At 34.4% G+C, this 22,776-nt stretch overlaps 4 protein-coding genes across 7 annotated transcripts; 1 reads left to right on the forward strand and 3 right to left on the reverse strand.

Moving 5' to 3' along the window:
• Nucleotides 1-693: 693 nt before the first annotated feature.
• LOC110652589 (uncharacterized) lies at nucleotides 694-4,365 on the reverse strand. Its single transcript, XM_021808203.2, has 6 exons — nucleotides 3,769-4,365; nucleotides 3,180-3,381; nucleotides 2,248-2,379; nucleotides 2,042-2,133; nucleotides 1,526-1,644; nucleotides 694-995 (listed from the first exon to the last, which is right to left on the reverse strand). The coding sequence occupies exons 1-6, from the start codon at nucleotides 4,162-4,164 to the stop codon at nucleotides 929-931; spliced, it is 1,008 nt and encodes a 335-aa protein (XP_021663895.2). The 5' UTR covers nucleotides 4,165-4,365; the 3' UTR covers nucleotides 694-928.
• A 3,584-nt stretch (nucleotides 4,366-7,949) lies between these two features.
• On the reverse strand, nucleotides 7,950-11,572 carry LOC110649774 (calmodulin-binding receptor kinase CaMRLK). Of its 2 annotated transcripts, XM_021804481.2 has the most exons (3): nucleotides 11,151-11,572; nucleotides 9,739-11,010; nucleotides 7,950-9,031 (listed from the first exon to the last, which is right to left on the reverse strand). In XM_021804481.2, the coding sequence occupies exons 2-3, from the start codon at nucleotides 10,931-10,933 to the stop codon at nucleotides 8,388-8,390; spliced, it is 1,839 nt and encodes a 612-aa protein (XP_021660173.1). In that variant the 5' UTR covers nucleotides 10,934-11,010; nucleotides 11,151-11,572; the 3' UTR covers nucleotides 7,950-8,387. The 2 variants fall into 2 exon arrangements, with proteins under 2 accessions (XP_021660173.1, XP_021660166.1); XM_021804474.2 differs by having other exon boundaries at nucleotides 9,739-11,572.
• A 2,639-nt stretch (nucleotides 11,573-14,211) lies between these two features.
• On the reverse strand, nucleotides 14,212-15,811 carry LOC110649818 (anaphase-promoting complex subunit 13). 2 transcript variants are annotated; one of them, XM_021804533.2, is made up of 4 exons: nucleotides 15,661-15,811; nucleotides 15,196-15,297; nucleotides 14,883-14,936; nucleotides 14,212-14,523 (listed from the first exon to the last, which is right to left on the reverse strand). In XM_021804533.2, the coding sequence occupies exons 2-4, from the start codon at nucleotides 15,269-15,271 to the stop codon at nucleotides 14,462-14,464; spliced, it is 192 nt and encodes a 63-aa protein (XP_021660225.1). In that variant the 5' UTR covers nucleotides 15,272-15,297; nucleotides 15,661-15,811; the 3' UTR covers nucleotides 14,212-14,461. The 2 variants fall into 2 exon arrangements, with proteins under 2 accessions (XP_021660225.1, XP_021660233.1); XM_021804541.2 differs by having other exon boundaries at nucleotides 15,566-15,666.
• Nucleotides 15,812-18,003: 2,192 nt separating this feature from the next.
• LOC110649787 (CBL-interacting serine/threonine-protein kinase 12) lies at nucleotides 18,004-21,394 on the forward strand. 2 transcript variants are annotated; one of them, XM_058140425.1, is made up of 2 exons: nucleotides 18,004-19,594; nucleotides 20,159-21,394. In XM_058140425.1, exon 1 carries the CDS (start codon nucleotides 18,138-18,140, stop codon nucleotides 19,572-19,574), a length of 1,437 nt encoding a protein of 478 aa, XP_057996408.1. In that variant the 5' UTR covers nucleotides 18,004-18,137; the 3' UTR covers nucleotides 19,575-19,594; nucleotides 20,159-21,394. The 2 variants fall into 2 exon arrangements, with proteins under 2 accessions (XP_057996408.1, XP_057996409.1); XM_058140426.1 differs by lacking the exon at nucleotides 20,159-21,394 and adding an exon at nucleotides 19,746-19,793.
• The last annotated feature ends 1,382 nt before the right edge of the window (nucleotides 21,395-22,776 follow it).

The following is a 22,776-nucleotide window of genomic DNA, read 5'->3' on the forward strand; positions in this document are numbered from 1 at the left end:
GATTTTAACAATGCACAAACTGTAATCAAAATCGTATTATCATCAAACAATGGTATCTAATCATGGGATAATGCAATAGATAAGAAAAGAGAGTGGAGGTAATAATTAGTGTCCAGAGTAAAGGATAATGAAATGAGGAAGAAAAGACTGGCAAGGAATATGATAGCTAAGATACCATCCAAAAGAGAGAAGAATAATTTAAGAAGGAGACAGCATAGGGTCATGCCTCCTTTTGAATTATTTCACAAAGGTAACCCTTTCGGCTACAACTTTGGAATGGGCACGCAAAGGTTGATTTTGATTTTCCAAGGGTCCATTGTGAGTACGTATTAATGCCCAATTCAAAAGGATCACTTTTCTGTTGACGCATCTTTATAGTTGAGTGCGTGTTTCCTGCGAAATTTGGCTTTTTATTAGGACACAGGTCAAGGGAGCTCAGCTCGAGAGAGGTGGAAAAAAGGCTAGGCACCAAAAACCCACCACCAATTCAACGGAACACAATCACATCATCCACGAGGCATAAGCAAAGCGCCTAGTGGATTACAGACATCAAACAAAAATATAAATATAGAAACTTGGATACAAATGTTGTATTAAGATTTTCTGCGCAGTTCTTACAAATTGCATTTACTGTTAAGAACTACTCTCAAGCGCTGCATGAGTTAATCCAATATCCCATTAGACTCGATCCAATGCAAAAAAATTATACCAATCTGAAATTTGAGCTAAGCACATTTGTTTCAACTCATGCTGTTTGATATATTACATTGAACCTCAAGATTGAAATTACAAATTTGACTGTACCGCACAGTTGACTATTATTTTCATTCATAGACATTAGTTAAGTGAAAAAATGTGGAGCAAGGTTGCCTATTCCTTCCTCTAATAGGTGTCTAGGTGTTTCTGCCAAGAATTACAATGAACAGGCTCAAGATCTTCTCTCCAACTTCTTTTCACTGGATCTTTTTTCTTCTGCTTCTCGCCGTTTCTGCTGCCTGCAACGTAAGTGTTTAATGATATTAAAATTAATAATTTCTTTAACTGAAATCCAAATAATTTAAATAATACATCACCATCCAACTTAGCAATTCTAAATTTTCCAAACATCTCACATATCTATAAGGGATCAAGATACATCAAAACATATGTCACTAACAAATCTCCATATTGAAGAGATACCCTAAGAGATTAATAGGCAAGCAATCATTTTAAATCTTTTCTTATACATAGTACCAATTAAATGGATCCCGTTCACAAAACTTCATTGGAATTATAATGTAATAGAACCACTAACTTATCCAGAACACATTAAGGGTTTCCAGTGCAAAAGGCTTCCCACATTATGGGCACTGGGAAGAGTTAGATATCAAGAATAAATTGAAGGAAAAAAATTTTCAAACAACTCAAGGAGAGAATGATGCATGTAATAGCCCAATATACATACATGTCCAAAGCAATGGAATCAAGAGGGGAGCTAAAGATTCATAGAAAGGTGATAAATAATAATTAATACAAGAAAACTTACACAAAAGCTGTGTATCCAGCACCAACATTAGCAGCAGATAAAAGTGCTGCATGGGCTGCCACTGTGGTTAAAGAATCCTGTCCACCAGTTGGTAGAAGATTTTTTCCATCACCGTCGACCTGAAACAAATAGAAAGTTCAGAATGGTGATTCAACCAATACCAAAAGTATCTAAATGCTTGCTATGTTTGGGAAGAGAGAAAAATAAAAGAAAAATAAATGGGGGAAAATAAGAAGAGAAAATTATTTTACTTTCTTTGGAAAACAAAAGTAAGGGCAAAGGATAGTGAGTGGAAAAATAATTAAAAATTTCCCTTAGGGTTCACAGAAAGTACTGTCTCCAAATTTGGAGTAAAAGAAAAATCTATAAATTATTTTGAGAGATTAAAAGAAAAATCTATAAATAAACTTGTTATGCTTCATTGGTGAATTGTCCTACAGAATATCAAGGTTAAAGCTGTAGTTTTAAAAAACTTTCCCTCTCAGTTTCTTTGTATTGTATGAAGAGAAAGTAAACCTTATCCCATTTTGACTTCTTGTTCTGTCTACCATCCCGAACAACTGCATCAGCTGTGGTTGATGCAGAATGCAACCCACTAGGAGCAGCAACTGAAATGACAAATATGACTCAATTTAAGAATAAAACATTGATACATGCAAAATAAAAAATGCACTTGTGAAGTTAAAGTCATCAACCACATTCACAGAAGATGGTTTTTGGACCTGGAATAGGCAGGCTAAACTTTGGTGGGGCCGCAACCTGAGCAGGCTGAGTTCCTCCAGAAATAAATTCAACCTTAGGACTCTTCTTCAGCTCTTGTTCCTTCCTCTCCTTTTCACGTCTCATATCAGCTTCTGCTTTGCAAAAATAAATGTCAATGGCAATAAATTACATTTGAAAAAAAATGCAACAAGTAGACAGCATCATAGATGACTTTGAAAAAAAACCAGCAATTGCTGTGTAAAGAGAAGATTTTTATCCTATGGACCAACCCCTGTTACTTCAACTTTTTGCTTTACGCCAAAGTACTTGTGTTGGACACATATTAGAAACCTACAATTAATGAGATAATTGAGTTTGAGTACAAAACTCAAAATATGAGAAGAAAGGTATGAAAAAGTTAAATGAACCCAAACCAGGTAGGACATAAGTTTGACCAAGCAAAATATATCCAAGTAATATCAAAGCCAAGCAAAAATCTATAAAGCATGTGATTAACAGCTGGGAATTTTTTTTAAGGCTTCGTAACATATGCATTCTGGAAAAAGTCAGGCAACATGAACTAATTTCACTTCTATAATCACAACGTCAAAGAAAAAATTTTATGATTCCCGATGTCGACACAGCCCTACTATCAGAATTAGCAAAAACTGCAAGATGATAAGACCACTTTGGTAGTTTGTTCCGTTTTCAGGTAACTTTCATAACTATCCAGAATTAGAAAGTAACATAGCAAAAGAAAAATTCTAGAGTCTAGACTACTTCCATTACTCTTGACCACAAAACACAGCTCATTTCAGTTAACTGTAAAAACTTTGACCAAATCACAAAATCAAACTTACTAAAACCCACATTAGCTAAAACGAGTTACACACCCTACAGTTACATCTTTAAAATAAACGGAGGGAAAATTGCATGAGGAACTGTTGTTAACCTATTTCATCATAGAAGTCGCTTTTGTCATATCCATGAGGGTCAAATACATCTTTACTGAAGCAAGACCCAATCTGATCAATATCTTGATACCTAACTGCATGCAGCAAGAAGTCAGGGTTTCGATAATCCTTTCTATTGCGGACTTCTGCATTGAAGCTTCTGCCAACCTTCTTCAAAGCAAGAAATTTATCTATTTTCCTCTGCAAGTGACATAACAAGAAAAGGAGACAATACATCAGAGGATGTAAGACGTGCTAATTAATGACTGAATGACTATATACGCAGAAATCAGTCACATTGAACTAACAAAGCATCTTAAGTATCAGAAACCGTAGTTTACTATTGTGACCTGGCAAAATCAGTCGATCTCAAGTTTAGTTTCGAAACAAATAAAGCAAATTTCACAATTGAAGTAACACTGCATTGCTCAATCAAGGCAGTTTATGAGAATATTCATAGCAACAACTATAGAAAGACACACCACAACTACTTATGGAAACAAAGTTACCCCGAAAAGGATGTATAAAAACACCGAAGGTGGCATGCTCCTGAGAGATACCATAGATGACAAATAAAAAGGAACTTACTTGCAGCTCCTCTGGGCACTTGTCTTTTGATGGTGGGGGAAGAAATTTATCCAATGAATCATCTTCTGCAAGAACATTAGTAGTACCTTCATTTTCTACAGCTTCTGACTCAATAACAGTATTATTCATTTCAATAGGTTGTGACGTTTCTAAATGTTCTGATGTTTCATTAGGCAAGTCATCAGTAACCATTGCATCGTTAACTGAATCAGGTCCCGTCTCGTTTGATTCCCTATAATCGTTCTGATCTTCCAGCAGCTCGTCTTCTTCATGCTGTTGTTGCTGCTCTTCATGCTGTTGTTGCTGGTCATCGAGATCTTCCATATCTTCATCATCTTCATCGTTGTACATGGAGAGTAAAGCGATTCCTTCTGACTGTTTCTTCCTCGACGCCATGATTTTTGAAATTTAGGGTTAGGGTTTCCGATTTCAAGCGCCCAAAAACAAAATTTGGAGAATTCCCGTCACCCAAAAGACAAAAAAGTGCTAGAATTAGGATAACAGATCAAATCTGGGGGGAGATTTCTGAACAGAACAAGTATAAGCAGCGTTTCTGCGAATGGTCAGTTTCCCATTAGAGACTCAGTTGGTTTGAGAATTTGGATTTGGGTCATCAACGAAGCTTCAATTTTAACCCAAACTTGATAAACCATTTCAGCCCATAATACCTTAGCCCAGCGTTTCGGCCCGGCCATAAATGATCATTCAATCACAATATAACTAAACTCAAATCAATGTTTAATTAATTAATTAATTAAAACTTTTTTTTTTTGCCAGATATAGATAGAACATAGTAACTAGCAAAATTATTGATAAATAATTTTAAAATCCATTTAGTCCCTATTTAACAATAATTTTTAAGACGCTCAGTGTTTTGACCCTATTCAAAATACTACTCTCTTATTCATAATATTTAATGGTATGATATTTATATTAATGTTTAGAGATTGAAAGAATGATTAATGAATAAGTTAACTTTCTATTAAAGAAACGTTTTGACTCTGATGGTTGTCGATTCCACTAAAAATTAACTGAAATTACTAGTAATGAAATATTTTCTGAACAAATGCAATAAGTGGTAATCCAGGTCGAACCCTAAAGACTGAATTACTAAATTTTGTATACTTGTGTAATAGAAAAAAAAAAAAAAGAAAATGTGAGGAGGGTTGTAACACTCAATTAGAAAAAATCAAGTTCATAAATTAAAGAACTAAATTTTGGTATAAAATTCTCAATTTAAACAAATTTCACTTCAAGGTAATTCATATTTTAATGCATGACTTGATTATAGACAAAATAAATATAATTATCTCTTATTAAATACTTAACGTAGATTTACCAAACAGCGAAGTAAAACTCCTAACTTCCCTATACTCATCAATTTGAGCCCAACACTCTTATTGACTCTAATTATTAACTGAATTGGTATTAAGCAATCCTCATCAATTTAATAATTGCCTTAAGAATAGGAAGTAGTTAAGCTGAACAATGATTTATAAAGCATAAATCATTTAGTTCACCTTATTGTTTTCTTAGGTTATTATCGAAAATTTGGATCATAAGCAATAAAACCTAATTGCTACTCACATTCAATATTACACAACAATTACGGATTATAAAGATGAACTAGTAATTAATCACATCAAACAATTAACTAATAGACATTTTTAGTAAATCATTCAACAGATCAAAAACAATGAAATCAGGAAATAATAAATATTCAAAAAGGCATAATTTAAATTAAGAACCTGATCTCACAAATCATGCATAAAAACTATAATCCCTTGAACTGAATTTTAAAACTTAGCCGCTCATGTTCGTGGCTTACAAAATAAAAATAAAATGGAGAAATCTAAAACTATGAACATGAATGGAGGTCTTGAAGGCGTGAATGAATAATATCTGTCTCTCCTGCTACCAAAGATGATCTTTATAATAAAAAACCTAGTCCACAGATAAGAACCAAACTTGAAAAATTTTTGAAATTCAAAAAGACAGATTCTCTACTCAACAATCACGGCCAATTTTCAGCCACTTCCCTTGCGATTCTGTCTCTGACTTCTTCAGGAAAGTTGTAACCCTACTTCTTAGCTTTCCAACGAGTATTCATTTGCCCAAATCGGAGGTCTACAGCCCAATTTATGGGCCAAAAACCGAAATTAGTTCTGACAGAGTATTCAGCCCATAAATTTGACTTCATTGCCATTTTTAACCACAAAAACGATATAATTTTGTCTTCAACCCCTCATAAAAATTGTAGAGGTGGTTCTTAAAGTTCAATTAGGCCTGATTTTGCTTCATTTGGATGCCCGGAGCTCCAGATATAAAATAAATCCTAAAACTGATCGTGACACATCAAGTGTGGGCTTTTGTAATAGATCTATAGCTAATTTTGACAACTTTGGAAATTGATTTGGGCTTTGGTACTTCTTTGTCATTTGTAGTGCTCTGACTTAGCTTTTCAATAAATTAAACAGCATTGGATTTGGAGACCCACAACTTTAGAAACACCTGAAAAATCAAACAAAGGTCGAGGTAAAAAGATGTTGAAAATTCTTAAATTTAATGCCATTATTCTAAAAACTCATTAAGATCATGCCTAATTGATACGAAATGCCTAACAAACTGAATTAAGCATAAAAAAATTAAAAATACTAAAAATAATGAAAGTAAAATTAATAAATTATGTACTTATCAAACTCGCGTCAATAAATATCATTATTTTTATATTTAACAGTTAATTTAATAGCATTTTTATTTAATATTTTTACTTTAAATTATTATATAAACTAATAAAACAGCTGTATTTAATATAAAGAGCACATTTAAAAACTTGGATGGTGGTATTTTCAATTCAACCAAGGAATTATAGTCGAAACTAGGAAACTGAAAGAAAAGACATTTCATCTTCCAGTAAATAAAAATGCATGTTTGAGAGCTAACTTTGGCCACATCAATCACTAATCAAAAGTAATGAATTTGAACTATAAACGTACCCAATTTTTTGGAAATCATTACACTCAATAACCCTTTTTTCTATACGAAATAGAAGAACATAACTAACAGTTTCAGATCTAGGTGCAAGTTGGTATTCCTAACATAGATTAGATACCACCAAAACATTAATTACTAATTAAATTTCCAACCTTCCAATGCAAGATTAGGCATTCATACAGAAAAAATATCTAAACTTCCAAGTTATCATTACCTTTAGCTATTTAACCAAATCTATAATCCGTTAATGAGTTTTGATACATTGTTAGGAAAGTCATAAAATTATAAGATTATGAGTTTGAATCCAAAAGAAAAGTTACATGGGGCACGGCATCATTGCAGTTTTGTATATACATGACCACCGCTATCTTCTTTCACTGTTCTCAAGATAGAGAAGGAAAGTATTCTCAGTGAAGTTTCTTTCGCTTTTGTTTCTTGAAGCTTTGATTGCATGTCTCTTAGCGTGGGGTTCCATCCAACTTTTTGATATGTCTCAACTTTAGAGGATATATTGTGCTGATGAGTAAGTCTGAGTCTGCAAAAGTAAATGGAGGGGGTCATTCGTGTTCTCTCTCTGAGAATGACTTGCTTAGGAAAAGTCTCGTAAATACTAATAATTCATATAAAAGTAGATAATGACATTTTCTAATAGCTAGGATGATCTCTTCTTTGGCTTAATAAAGTCTTTGCGTCTTCTCCCATGCAAATCTCGAATTCTGTTGCAATAGAAACTCCTTTCCTCTTTTCTTCGACTAGCAAGGATCGTTTTGTTTTATCTTGTATTAGGATGCGAGAGAATTTACAGAACACTGAAGAAAATTTATACATCGACCAAGAACTCAGATTTTCTTATAAAAGTGAACTAAAAATTAATAAATTATTTTATTTTAATAATATTGAAATATTTTCCAAAGTGGATGTCAAGCATAGACAACAAAATAAGCCAACAAAGTTTGACAACCCGTAAATGCGTTAACGTGTCAAAAATTGCACTTTGTACGATTTGCCCATTAATGAGAAAAGGAATCCAAAGACGAGCCTGATTCCTGAATTATGCTTCCAACTAAGCCATGGGCATGGCAACTCAAGCACGCAAATAAGAAAATGACATGTTCTGTTTTTTCTTTTTTTAAAAAAAGAAATTTAATTTCACAAAATAAAAACAACCAAAGCAATAAAGCAAATCATAAAGAAAAAAATTGATAAAGCTTAGAGATAATATGAAAACTAGTTGGTGATGGCAATAGATAAGACAAATAATAAGTGGGATTCTCTGGCGTATTGTTCTGCCAAGTCATCTTACCATACCCCCACATCCTTTTGTCCTTTTTTTTTTTTCCTTTCCACTTTTTCTTTTGGAATTTGGAACTTTTTTTTTCTTTATTTTTTTTTTCTATACATAACCATTCACCAGATTAACTTTTTTTTTTTTTTTTAAATAGAAAGACAACAAGATATGGTCTTCTTGCAAAATTAAATTAATTTCCAATCCCATTCACTATGCAGCGCGTGAACATTTTCCCAAAACTCAAATTGCCTGAACTCTCCCCAATTCCAACAAAAACCAGGCATTGTCCTTCCACTGCCCAGGTTTAGAAAACTTGACTCGGCTGACTCACTGAAACTCAGTTCAACTCTGGATGAATGTCCTTTAGCAAACCCAGAACTTGCTGCATGGTTGGCCTCTTTCCAGGCAATTCCGCCGTACATAAGTAACCAACACGAAGACACTCGATCATCTCACTCAATGAGTCACCGTCCACTGTTAATCTCGAGTCAAGAGCGTCTGCACCACTCCCTTCTCTCACTAGTCTTCTCACCCATCCAACACTCTCTTCGTTCCCTTGCTTACCCGTCAGTAACTCTATCAACAAAACCCCGAAACAGTATACGTCAAACTCAACCCCGCAATCTTCGCTGTCTGCTCTGATATTTTTCTTTTTCGGACAGATATTTCTGAGGCCGAAATCAGCTACTCTTGGCTCTAGGGTATCAGAGAGGAGAATGTTGGATGCGACGAGGTGGCCGTGTACAGAGCCAGCATGGTGGAGGTAAGCAAGCCCGCGAGCCACGCCGACGGCAATTCGGTGGCGCGTGAGCCAATTAGTTTTTTCTTCAGGAGAAGCGACGTGGGACCCAGATATATTCTGATGCTCCCAGGTGTCGGTGCTCCAGTCCTCCACATTGGGTTCGAGGGTAGGAAGCTCATGGAGCCAGCGGTGCAGATCTCCGTTGGCCATGAATTCGTATAGAACCAGCTTCTCTTTACCTGATATGCATATATGAATTAATCAACAAACAAAATTAAAAAAAAAAAAAATTGAAACGGTGACAGCATTTGCCTGTCACCGGGTATTAAATTTCCATGTAAGTTATTTCGTTTGGACACTAAATTTCACGTAAAGAAACCAAATGGGACCGATTCTTGTTGCTCTTTTCTTCGTAATCTAATCTAATGGGACCATTTCAGGTCGTTTATCTTTTCCTTTCTTCTTTTGGGTGATATGAAAACTCACAACAACTTAATCATTAAACAGCTTTTTATACAATGACCAACCATATTATATTTCCACAATGGAATATTGAAATCAGGTATTGAAGTCTTCTTAAATTTAAATTTCAGTGTATACACGAAAAATTAAAAATTTGAAGCCAAATATCTAATTTATCAAGGGCCACGAGAGTAGAGACAGAGAGTAAAACAAGTTCCAAAATCTATGGACGGATTCAAGGAAGTGAAGAGACACGAGACAGCAAAATCTGCAACTGTGTAATAATGACTAGTGTTAGATTTACGTGACAAGTCTATACTCTTTAGTCTCTATGCAAAGATATCTACCGAGCACGACACCGAAAATTTGAATTTAATTCCAACCCGTGAGGCCATTTAATGCTTTGCGTCTAAAAACTGCCAGGTCAAGAACGGCCCTTGAAAGCTTTTAACAAAAAATAATAATAATAAAAATAAAAACTTGCCTGCAATACAGTACCCACACAGGGGTAACAGGTTTGGGTGTTTCAGCCTCGAAAGATCTTCAAATATGGCCACCGCTTCGTCATGGTCGATGTCTCTTGCGTTCTCTAATACTTTGATTGCCACATGGACGTCTCCTGGTAGGACAGCTCGGTAAACGGGTCCACACCTGCCCTCTGAAAGTAGAGATTCTTTACCGAAGTGTGAGGTGGCTGCTATTAGGTCTTTGAAAGTCAGGTTCATCAACGGCTTGGAGGACATTATCACTGAGGCTGATGTTGGTTCTTTGATGTCTGCCACCCATGATGTGCCCGACTCCGTTTCGAAACTGAACGGCCCTGATTTCTCCATCTTGAAAGGGAATTGGACTACTGGTGTTGAGATTGCCCATTTGTTTCTGGTGGCAATCTTTCTTCTCCTGTGCATGCACAAGGCACAAATAGCAATAGATACAAGCAGAAATGCTGATACCGATGACACACAGATGATTAACGTTTTAGTCTTTGATTTTGATTTGGATTTGATTTTCCTGGCGGTGTTTTTGTTGAGTGATGAGTGTTTTGGGATGCTGTTGATGTGAGGTGGGGTTTCTTTTGATTGTGGCTTGATGGGATTGCTTGGGGTTTTTGATGGGGTTTTGGAGGCAGTGAAATTGAAACCACCTACGTGAAGAAAAGCAGATTTTCCAAATTTGTTGGTCTCGTCAGAGTGAACAATTCCAGTGAAGTTATTCAGTGAAACATTCAAGAACTCGAGGCCATCTAGTGAAGGAAAATCAGAAGGAAAAGTACCACTCATGTTGTTGTTTGAGACATCTAAAGATGTCAATGAATGAAGACCTGATATAGTTTTTATATTGCCTGAAATTTTGCAGCTTGAAATGTTAAGCGACTTTAACTTGGTCAGGTTAGTGAACCCAGAAGGCAAAGAACCAATATTATTGCGTGAAAGATCAAGAATTTGTAAATTTGCAAAACAGGAGATTTTACCCAAGTTGGTGAACCTGTTGGTTGAGAGATTCAGCACTTTGATCGAGGAAAATGAATCATTTCCCGGGTTAGGTTCAAACCCAACGCTCCCTCCAATCTTATTTTTAGCCAGATTGACTTCTTTCAAGCTCGGTATAGACCAGAACGAACCTGGAACTTGACCTTTAATTGAATTGCTGGAGAGATCAATGACTTGCAACTGTGACATGCTCTTGAGATACTTCCATGAAATGATGCCGCTCAAGTTTCTTGAGGAAAGCCTTATTTCTTGAGAACAGTTGGAATCTGCAGGTTGGAACCAAGAAGGATTGAAACCAGAAACAGACTTGAAAGCCTTAAAGAGCAGTTCTTGGTCCGTAATATTGCAGGTAGTATTAGATTCCGATTCCACAAGCACAATAAACAGCGAAAAGACAAGCAAGAACCTGCTAAACATTTCCATATTTTCTGTTGACAGTATCAACTCCCTTCACATCTATTTCCCATACTAGAAAGAAAGAAAGAAAGAAAGAAAGAAGGAACAGAGAGAGAGAGAGAGAGGATAATACACAGCTAATTCTTGCTTGGTTTTATTGGCTTGACAAAAGAGAAAAAGGTTAACCCTTTTCTCTAGTGAAGCAGTAAACAACGGCGTTAAGTATACCAGAACAACAAGTAAAAAGCGTGTTGAAATATAAAATACACAAAACCAAACAAAGACTAATCTTCTACACCGCCCGCTCATGGTAAAGGTTTTTTTTTAATTCCGCCGTCCGATTCACACCGAATTTTTTATTATCCATATCTTTCAATGGTGATTAATGTGTCCTGTGGCTTGAATTAATAAAGAAAACTCTTAATGTACTGAACGGTGACTCTTGACTCGAGAAGCCAAACAGGGTCTTAACACCAGTTGGTGATGCGGTGATTGCTGAAGAAATGTCTTCTCTTTATTTTTTTTTTTTTACGTTGTCCTATTTTATAAGTCATTTATTAACAGAAACATGGTAATTACAATTTTGAACTTCCTGCCATGTTTGGTGGCTGCTGTTCTTGATTGCACATTTTTGCTGCTCTGGCCCGAAAAGGAAAAATGGAGGGGTCCTGTTAATTTGTGGGTCTATTAGGTCCCCTTTCTTTCATGGTTCTAGCTCTGTGGCACCAACGCCATGGTTGACTTTTTCCACTGAACATCCATAAATACACATTACCTTCTCGATTAATTTGAGCGTTGTCCATGGTATGGTGGTGAAGAAATTTGTACCCTTCTTGGCCGTTGATTCTGTGCTGGGTCAACAACAAGCTTTCCCATATGTCATCTGATCAACCTACACTAGTCTGATTAGTACCTTCTGCAGGTATGAGTGGAACCCACCAGTTGTTGATGCAAGAAATTCCAGAGAAGGTAAAAGGAATGGTTGGAGACAAAAGTCTGGCGCGTATTCTCCATAATGGGCCTCTTTCACATTAAGCTTAGTCACTAATTACCATATTTCTGAGAGTTAATTCTTGCATCATATTCAACTAAGCACTAGCTGTTCCTTGCTTGGCTTGTCATTTTTACAGTTGTTCCTATACTTTTGGATTTTGATTACTTGACATCATCTGTATCATATGCACTTAATGGTGTAATTAACTAAAATCAATATTATTAGATCGAGAAATAATAAAAGATTAATGTTGGTTAAAAAAAAAACAATTAACAGAACAATAATAATAATATACCGATAAAAAGAAAAGCTGCGTGCAGTACTTTCAAAAGCTGCGGCTCTTTCCGCATTAAACACCCGCCATCCAAAATAAATCACCTAATATGCTTAATGGGTTCATCAAAAACATTTATTTTTATGGAACCTTTTGACAAAAACATGCCACGTGAACTATATAATGCAGGCCATAATGCTTGGAAGATTCAACTACAATTTTACAATCACATCATTATCGTTCCAGTAACGAGCTTGACCAAAACAGGCTTCAAGTTCTTATATCCTTTTGTCAACAATGGCTTTTTGCCGGGTGATTTAAATTTCTATCATTTACTTATGACTAAAATGTTCTGATGATGAAAATGTATTTTTTTAGTCAAATTTAGCCCATTAGCATTTCAGCTGAATCTGCTGAAATAACACATTCCAGTGGATTAGGAGCAGCTAGAAAACTTGCTCCACAGTCAAGTGTATGGATGGTTCTCACCTGCTCTGCAACATGACTTTTGGTTCATTTTCTTTGTTCTTTTCCTCTCCTTGTTATTAAAATGTTTTGGAGGTAAGTTCGATAGAAGGCATATCACCTAATCCACATAATTCCAAATCAACATTCCAAAAGGAATGACAACTAAGCTTTCAAATTATAAATAATTCTAAACTCTACCTGTTACCTAAATATTCCAGGAAGTAGCCAATATTATATGTTTTTTTTCCCATTCAATATTTAAATAGAAAAACACTTCCACCGTATTTGTATTTGAGTGAACCCTGATACTTTTTGATTCAGTGTTGCTCATCAGTGTTGCTCTATGATCATAGCGGAATTTATTTTCAGAAACACCAATGATACTCAACTCAACTCAACTAAGCCTTTATCCCAAAAATTTGGGATCGGCTATATGGATTCGCTTTTTCCACTCTGAACGATTTTGGGTTAAATCCTCAGAAACATCAATGATACCATTCTAAAAATTCTTTGAAAAAATGCTTCAATTTTTTTTTATATCCAAACATTAGGAACAAATATTAGAAGATTCAAAACCTGAAAAAATTTGTTTACTTAATAGCGTTTTTGTTCAAATGAAATTTGTACTCTAACAGAACTTCAGTTAAATACTTCAAATTAAATACTTCAACAGAACTTCAGTTAGATGGTTCAATAACAAATATTTATAGCCTGTTTGGCATTGCTTTGGCATTACTATTAAAACTGCTATTGAGAAAATCACTTTTTTAAATATATTAGTTACAGAGTATTAAAAAATAATTAAAAATTAAATTTGATCAATTTAGTCACAAGAACACTAAAATAATAAAACAGTTTTTTCCAAACTGCTTTTCTCAACAGCATCTAAAATGATATTTTTATTCAAAAAAACAGTTTCAAACTCTGAAACTCAATGCCAAACAGGGCTTTAGAAGATATGCAACTGTACAAAACTATAACTAAACTGCTATGATGCTTACTCTAGTACAGAACAACTAGTTTTGGTTATGTAAAATAACATGTCTAATATTGACAGGTATGAAGGTTAGATGATGCAAAAACAAAAATGTCAGTGAAAAAGAAAAGCAAGGAAAGAGTGAGGGAAGCAGCGTCCCACAATCAGACAATCTCTGTGATTGTTACTTGTGAGCAAAAGGTTCACCTCACATTTTTTTTTATATCAGATTTGAATAAGAAATCCTACCAAACATAGATTTTGGCTACATTCAACTCATTTGCATTGGAAATTGATATTTGTTGAGATTTGATCTGCATAAAACTTTAGCAACATTCAAATGAAGTGCCACTTATAAGTAAACACTCAAATGGATACTACTATTATCACACATTCAAAATCCAACTGCAAGCTCGACAGAGCTTAAGTAGCCTAAAATATAAAAGAGAGTTGGGAGTTCCGAAATTGAGGCCACTTCAACTCAATTGCATGTTAAAAGTCTAAAATTTAGATTCACACAACGTAAACACATGTCAACATAACAAAGCTTCCAATAGATTTGTACTGCTTCCACAGCATAATACCAAGTTCCCTCGCAACCAGAATGGTTCACTGATTGCCTAGTGCAAGGTCATGCCAAGTGTCTCCATTAACTTGTTGAGTCTCTTGATCTGAAAAAAATAGAGCGAATCCATCTGACTTTTAAATAATGAATGATTGAATTAACTGGAATGCAACATGAAAAAATTGATTGATGAAAATACAGTTGTGATCAAATCAATCATGCCATAAAAGAGTAAGAAAAGCTATTATCCTCAAAAGCTTCATTTAGTTCAAATGCATAGTTGAAATTGTGTACATGTACAACAGGCCTCTAACCTCTTACATCACAAGTGCGTATAAAATATTGTCTATCAGAAAGAACAAGTGGACAAGCACAGGGAATATATATAAAGATGGACATCCACACAAAGACGGCCTAAAATTCTCCAGAAGCAAAAGTAAGTGTGCAAAAAAATGAAGGGCATACTTGAATCTTCAGCATCATCAGTCCGAACAACCAGCACTGGCGGTAGAGGGAGATCTTCATTAAAAGAATCATAATTTGAATTTTGAAGCAACCAGTTATAAGGGGACAATAGGCATACAATGAAAGGAGAACAATACATGGACAATAATATTTAGAATTCAAAATAAGCAACGCCCTCTTGTGCATGTACTGCGAATTGCAAGCTAACAATTGCATCCCATATCCCCATATGCATAAGCATACAGAATCATTTGTGAATTACTTCATGCATATGCGAATGAAACACATTAGAAGGGGGAAGCACAAATGATACCGTCATCAGGTAAAGTGTCTCTCATCCACTCCTCGTCCACGATATCAATAAGAACACCCAGACTTAATTCTGCCATATTTGCTCAGCACTTCAATTAATTACCTTTCAACAATACACAAACAACACACAGAAGTTTAAGTAATTAGTAATAATGTAAAAACTAGCGATTCTAATATTCAGATAAAAGAGTACAATAAATGTGACCCAACACAGCGAAAGACCCAAATCAAGAGAAACGAAAAATGAAGTAGTGAAGGAGAAGAAAAACTCCGCAAACTAGTAAAGTGTTGTTGGGGAATTCTATCGAACAAGTTGAACGTGTAAGTTGGGTAACACAAAATCATTTTTCCAAACAGCAGGAAACTTCTACCTTATTCTCAAAGGAAAAGATAAACAAATAAAGGTAAATATTTTGACAAATTGTACGAATCTAATGGCAGAAGAAGAAGAAAGAAGCAAAAATACCCGGATGGTTACTTGAATTGATCAGTTGGTGACCAGCAGGGACAAGGGCAGCTGCAGGCAAATCAAAGACCCTGGAGCGTAAAAATGGGGATCAATTATGGGCTTTTCGTCAGGAAGCGCATAAATGGCCTGGTATCAGTTTTGCTCCAAGTCTTTCAAATGTGGACTTAAATCATTTGCTGAACTTTTGAGCCATATTGGGTTTGGTGGGGTTTGGCCCTTCATGTTGAGACATGAGGCCCGAGCATCCTGAAACAACTCTGATTTTCAATGGTGCTAGAGTTACAGCTGGAAAGCGTCATTTCAGAATCGAAATCGGATTGACTTAAATCGAATTAAAACTGGTCGAAACTATAATTTACTTAGATTGTGATTGAAATAGATCAGAACCGACCGGTCCATTTTCATGCTTAAATTGAATTTTTTTGTCTAAAAATAAAGAAAAATCTAAACTATTAGATTTAATCAAAATTGAATCAAACCAAATTGAACTAAAGTTAAAACCCTAATAAAAACCATGAGAAAACCTTATGGACTGATTTGGATTCAAACCATCACCAAATCGATTTCAAACTGAAATCAACCCGTGATCAGGCTTAATTAGAGTCGATCATGAATAACGTGGTTGATATATTTAAACAAGGTCTGTCAAAAAACCCATTAGTTTACATATGCGTAGTTGGGCTTTCCCGTGGAAGTTGCAATGTGCTTTTCTCTTGACATGAAAATTGCCATTACTAAACAATGGATTGGTGCATTTATTAATGCTTTAAAATACTTTTTGCAGTTAAGTAACACTTCTGTAAATTTATTTTTTAAGGCTCAATTTTAATATTAATTTATATATATATATTAATTATTTTTGAAAATTATTTTATTATTTACTGGTAACCGACCATTATCTATCAAGTTGACTTGTGACAAATAGCAATACCGTGAAGCATTGCATCACGGGATCCCTAAACGTACAAGTAACCCGCTAATTCAATTTAAAATGTTTCCTTTCACACAAAAAATTCCCTGTACGTGCGGCACACACTTTCAAGATGAAACCCAGGATCACGCAGTAGAAAAGAGAGCGAATGGCTATAAATGAAAAATGGGATTTGTCTAGGTGTTGTTGACTAGGACAGATAAGCATAAAAAAGTCAAATACAAGGTTTGAATGTGCGGCTGGAAGGTGAAGGGTTGTTTGTATGATCTGACAACTGTTCGTCTTTACCGAAAAACCGTAAAGATTCGTCAATCTCCAGAAATAGAATCGTTTGATTTTTTTTTTATTCGTTTAGTGTTAGCATTATATTTTTAAAATTTTTAAAAATAAAGTCAAAAATAAAAATAATATATATTAAAAAGCTATATTAGTATTCTAATTATTTTAACAATTAATTATATTTTTTTGGGTTTGATGATTAAAAAGGATAAATAATAAAAAAAATTATTACTATTATTATTACATTTAATAGTATAATTATTGTAAGCATCTTGTTATGATAACATAAACAGTATTTTATGGTGATGTAATAATAACAATAATAATAATAAAATTTATTTCTAGTAATTGTTGATATATAAACAGATGATTTTTCTTTGGAATGGTAAAATGGTAATAGTCACATGATAAATTGTGATTATAATGGTAATGGTAATTATAATCACATTAATATGATATAGCATGTTATAATTGGCATCATTTACCAGTAAGTTTTATTTAAACCCAAATATATATATATATATCTTTATAAATGACAGTTATATAAATTTATAATTAATTTTATTTAAAATTATTGTAAGACCTATTCAGTTTATTAAATTTCTACTAGTTGAGTGTATACACTTGATGTATACAAAAATTTTCTTTTATCAAATTAAATTCGAAATCTCTAATATGATATAAATATACTTTTTAATTTGATTATTCTTTAAATTTTAATCTATTGTTCTTTTTGAAAAAAAGGTGTGTAACGTATTACCGTTTTCTTTACCATATTTGGCCATATCAAGATTTTTTTTTTTTTTCTGAAACAAGATACCAATTAAACAATAATGTTCTAAAAAATTTAGTAGAAGTTATGAAATTATTAAGTTGAGAAAATTATTAATTAAAGATTATTAAAACCTAAACAATTTCAATCGTTTTATAGTACAGTAAATTTACTGTTCTGTTTAACATTGAATTTTAAAATTTAAAATTATTTTTTTTATATAAAAATATTATTTTAAATATTATTAAAAAAATAATTTTATAATTAAAATTAATTAAAATTAATTTTTAATTATTTTTTAATATTTTTTAATTAATATATTTAAATAAGTGATTTTCTGAACTGTCACAAGAAAAGGCCTGCATCGCCTTGCAGCCTCAAACCGGAAGCCACAAAATAAAGCACTTCATCGTGTTACCATTAGCTCTGTTTTTTCCGCCCAAAAATCAACATCGAATCAAAACTCAATTCCTTTCTCCCTCAAATCCATCCATGGCACCCAAAACCCAGACCAATACCAACAGTAACCAGACTCTTCTTCTGGGTCGATACGAGATCGGTAAACTTCTTGGCCATGGAGCCTTCGCCAAGGTCTACCATGCCCGTAATGTCAAGACCAACGAGAGCGTAGCCATCAAAGTTATTGACAAAGAGAAGATTCTTAAAGGTGGCCTTATTGCTCATATCAAGCGTGAAATCTCCATTCTTCGCCGTGTTCGCCACCCTAATATAGTTCAGCTTTTTGAGGTCATGGCTACCAAGGCCAAGATCTATTTCGTCATGGAATACGTCCGTGGCGGTGAATTGTTTAATAAGGTCGCTAAGGGAAGGTTAAAAGAGGAGGTGGCTAGGAAATATTTCCAGCAATTGATATCTGCAGTGTCATTTTGTCATGCCAGGGGCGTGTTTCATCGAGATCTCAAGCCGGAAAATCTTCTGCTTGATGAGAATGGTGACTTGAAAGTCTCTGATTTTGGCCTTAGTGCGGTCTCCGATCAGATTAGACAAGATGGTTTGTTTCATACTTTTTGCGGGACGCCGGCGTATGTTGCACCGGAAGTTCTGGCGAGAAAAGGTTACGATGCTGCGAAAGTAGACATCTGGTCTTGTGGGGTGATTTTGTTTGTGCTAATGGCTGGTTACTTACCATTTCATGACCAGAATATCATGGTCATGTACAGGAAGATCCATAAGGGTGAGTTCCGGTGTCCTAGATGGTTCTCTCCGGAGCTCATTAGACTTCTCTGGAGGCTTCTTGATACAAACCCTGAAACTCGAATTACGATGCCTGAGGTAATGGAGAATAAGTGGTTCAAAAAGGGGTTCAAGCATATCAAATTTTACATCGAGGATGATAAAGTTTTTAGTTTTGACGCTGAGGGACAGCAGGATGATGCCGGTTCATCCTCCGAGCAATCACAGTCTGAATCAGAATCTGAAATGGAAAATCGAAGAAGGGTTACTTCATTACCTAGACCTGCAAGTTTGAATGCTTTTGACATTATATCCTTTTCGCCTGGGTTTAATTTATCTGGGTTGTTTGAAGATGGTGGAGAGGGAGCAAGAATTGTTTCTGGTGCTCCTGTATCCAAGATTATATCAAAACTGGAGGAAATTGCTAAAGTTGTGAGCTTTACAGTGAGGAAAAAGGATTACAGAGTGAGTTTGGAAGGGTCTAGGGAGGGTGTCAAAGGTCCATTAACAATTGCAGCTGAAATATTTGAGCTAACGCCGAAACTAGTGGTGGTTGATGTTAAGAAGAAAGGAGGGGATAGAGGAGAGTATGAGGAGTTTTGTAGCAAGGAATTGAAACCTGGGTTGCAGAAGTTGATGCAGGAGGAATCTGAAACTGCGGCCGCGGCTTCTTCACAATTACCTAATGAATCTTTACCCAATAATTCTACATATTTACCTTCGGATACTGAATAGAGAAAGAGAAAAGAAAATGGGTATGCTTTTCTCTCTCCTTTTGCTAATTTGCTATGCTAAAGCTTTATATGATAATTATTTCTTCTTGGTTTTTCATTTTCATTGATTTGTCTGTTATTCTTCTGAGGGGATTAGCTGCTAACATATTGTATATCCTATCCTTGTATCTAGAGAGAGAGTCGATTTGATTAAAGAGAATGGAATGCACATTTCTGGTTCTCCTTGACTTGTGAGTGTTTTTGTAAATGAGGGAATGAAGTTTCCTTTCGAGCTTATGTGGTATAAATGGATTCCATATAACAATTTTTATGGAATTCCTTTACAAATTCAAACTTGAAACTTGTGGTGTGTAAAAAAGATAGTTTGCAATTTTACATCTTTAATTCTATGGAATTGATTATACTCAAGCTTGCAAATAAATACTATATTTAATAATTAATATACAAATATCGAAATTGATTTGTCAATCTATTTTGTTAATAATGAAAATGAATTTCATATTTATTTATTCCAAACACAGTTGATGACAAGTACTCATTATCAGCAATGTTACTAATGTTTCGGCAAATTATCATTTCAAACAGATACCTTACTTGAAGTTGAGTGGCAGAGAAGTATTTGCTATTATTTACTGTTTAGTAGAGACCAGATATGAATGCATATCAGTAGTCAGAGCAAGAAGATGAAAATTCTACCGGTTGTTATTAAATTTTTTGCTGGTATTTTGTTCAATATCAAAGAAAGACACATTTGGATTTGGATTGACCAGTTAAAATCGCCTAGCTGGCTGGAGTTTTTCAATTTTGTAAAAATGAAGACTGTTGATTGAAACTATGAGTTCCCACTTGGCAAAACAAATTACTAGACTAAGGCAATTGATGGGAAGGAGTTTTGGTTTGTAGCTGTTTTTCTGGAAAAAACTAATGTGTTTCTGAACCTGGACGGGTTTATCCTTAACTCCTGCATTTGCCTTCCAATAGTTTGGGGACTTGGATACGTCTACATATTTTCCCATGGTATTTGTCTTTGATTGTCCCTTAAACCTAACTAAAATTGCTAAATGATGTGTATGGATAAGGCGTGTCAGGACTGGATGGTCCAACCAGTTGTCCAGGACCAGGTTGTTATGCAAAATGGGGATCACAGACGTGAAACCATGATATGTTGCCTGGCCTTCGGTTAAAGGTGGGCAGCGAGTGAAGGATAGAACTTAACAGTTTAATGATTTGGATTTGAATAAGAGAGGGGGGAGAAATAGTCTGCACGAAGCTATTTATGGAGTCCTACAACAAAGGGAATTGAAAATTGTTTGCATAAATTCATATATGTGCCATGCCGACGTCTCTTGCAAAGAGTTGATGGTAAGGCTGGACTCATATGGGAAAGGTTGAGGAGGTTGCATTTGCACTCATCTACTTGAGTAAGGTTATGCATTTCTTTTGTCCTTGCGTCTAAACCTGCTTGAGTGGCATTATGTAAGCTTGTTGAAGATTCTTTAGATTTGCAGAAGATTTACAGCTCTGAAAATGTAGGGTATGCCTTTTTCGATATTAAAACTGTAGGAGTAGGACCACCCCGTATGAGACACTCATATAATTAAAAAAAGGTGTTTCCCAGTGCCTGTAATCACACGGGCCTATTTCCCTCCGTCTATGGGATCATGATGAAATCCTGTTTCTTAGTTCAGTGTGTCTATGGGATCATGATAACGATCACAGCTGTATTGTATGGATTTGCTGCCAATTTAAGTTTAATCTTGTCTACCCCAATAATTTAGAGTCTCCTTTTCTTTTATTATATAATAATAATATTATTATTTTTTAATTTTTGATATTAAGGTTTAGGTGGGCCTCATTCCTCAATATCATTTTCTGAAAAAAAGAAAAAATAATGGCAATCACTTATTAAAAAAAAATTGTACGGGTACTCGCAATCACCTTCTAAAAAATAAAAATAATCACAATCACTTATTAAAAAAAAAAAATTAAACAAGTAATTTATATAATCTGTCTTTAAATTTTATTTTGTAATTATTTTTATTTTTTAATTTTAATTTATTATTAAAAAATTTTTAATTTTAATTTTATTTTAAAAAATTTTACTTTTTTTACGTCAATTTATTATTAAAAAATCTCTAAATTTTAATTTTATTTCAAAAAAATTTCTTTAACATTTAATAACATATTTTCAAATTAAAAAATTACTCTAAACTATAATGTGACATCTATAAATATAATATTAATACTTTTTAATAAAAGTAATTTTTTTTTTAAAAAATAAATTGTGATGGTATTAATATTTTTATAATGAAATCTATTATAATATGAAGTTATAGAAAATTTTGTGAAAAAAATTAAAATTAAAAAAATTTTAAATAATAAATTAAAGGGATAAAACCCTAAGAAAGGAAGTTGGGAAAGCAGAATGCTCAGTTGCACCTCCAAAGCCTGATCTGTTAAGAGCTAGCGGCGGGATGTATCTTTTTTGAGTGTGCCAGTTTCCAACCGAGCCAAGGGCGATGGGGAGAACGCTTTAATATGCTTTAGGGACATTACTTAGAAGTAAAAACGGTGTATAAAAATTTAAAAAAATTTTACCGTTTTATGATCTCATTAAACCATTATTACAATAGCCAAGTCACTAAAATCAATCTACGATGGGGCCTGTACTGTGGATTAAGGAATTCACTTGCTTGTAGCTGGAGCCTAGAGTCTCAGATAAAAAAAAAAAAAAAAAGAAGCTTTAGTGCCAAGAGTCAATGGCTTTGAATTAATAGTGCCCAGAAAAGGCCGAGCAGAAAATTGGAAGCCTAATCTTATCCATTGACCTTTTTTTCCTTCCTGGGTACGGGGCCCTTGGTCCAACTACTCTTACCATATAAAAGTTTTATTGATTAAAGGTTCAGCACCAACAGAGACACAGCACCAGCCACCAATTGGCCTTTCCACCAGATGGCTTGTGTCTAATTCCCACGGCTATATCCATTTCTCTTGTTTATGGTACGTCTCATAGTTAAGCTGATTGGATTGCAAATTGTGTTAGGTTGGGTAATCTTGCTGTGGGATGTGTGTCTACTCCCGCTTCTTTATTAGCTAAATCTTCTTGTTAGGTATAGGCTGTATTCTGTTGCTTCTAATGAATAATAGTCACATTTCCTTTTTTTTTTTTTTTTAAAAAAAAGCCACCAAATGGGGCGATGGTT

Source organism: Hevea brasiliensis, chromosome 18 (genome assembly GCF_030052815.1).
Source record: "Hevea brasiliensis isolate MT/VB/25A 57/8 chromosome 18, ASM3005281v1, whole genome shotgun sequence".
Classification (NCBI taxonomy): domain Eukaryota; kingdom Viridiplantae; phylum Streptophyta; class Magnoliopsida; order Malpighiales; family Euphorbiaceae; genus Hevea; species Hevea brasiliensis.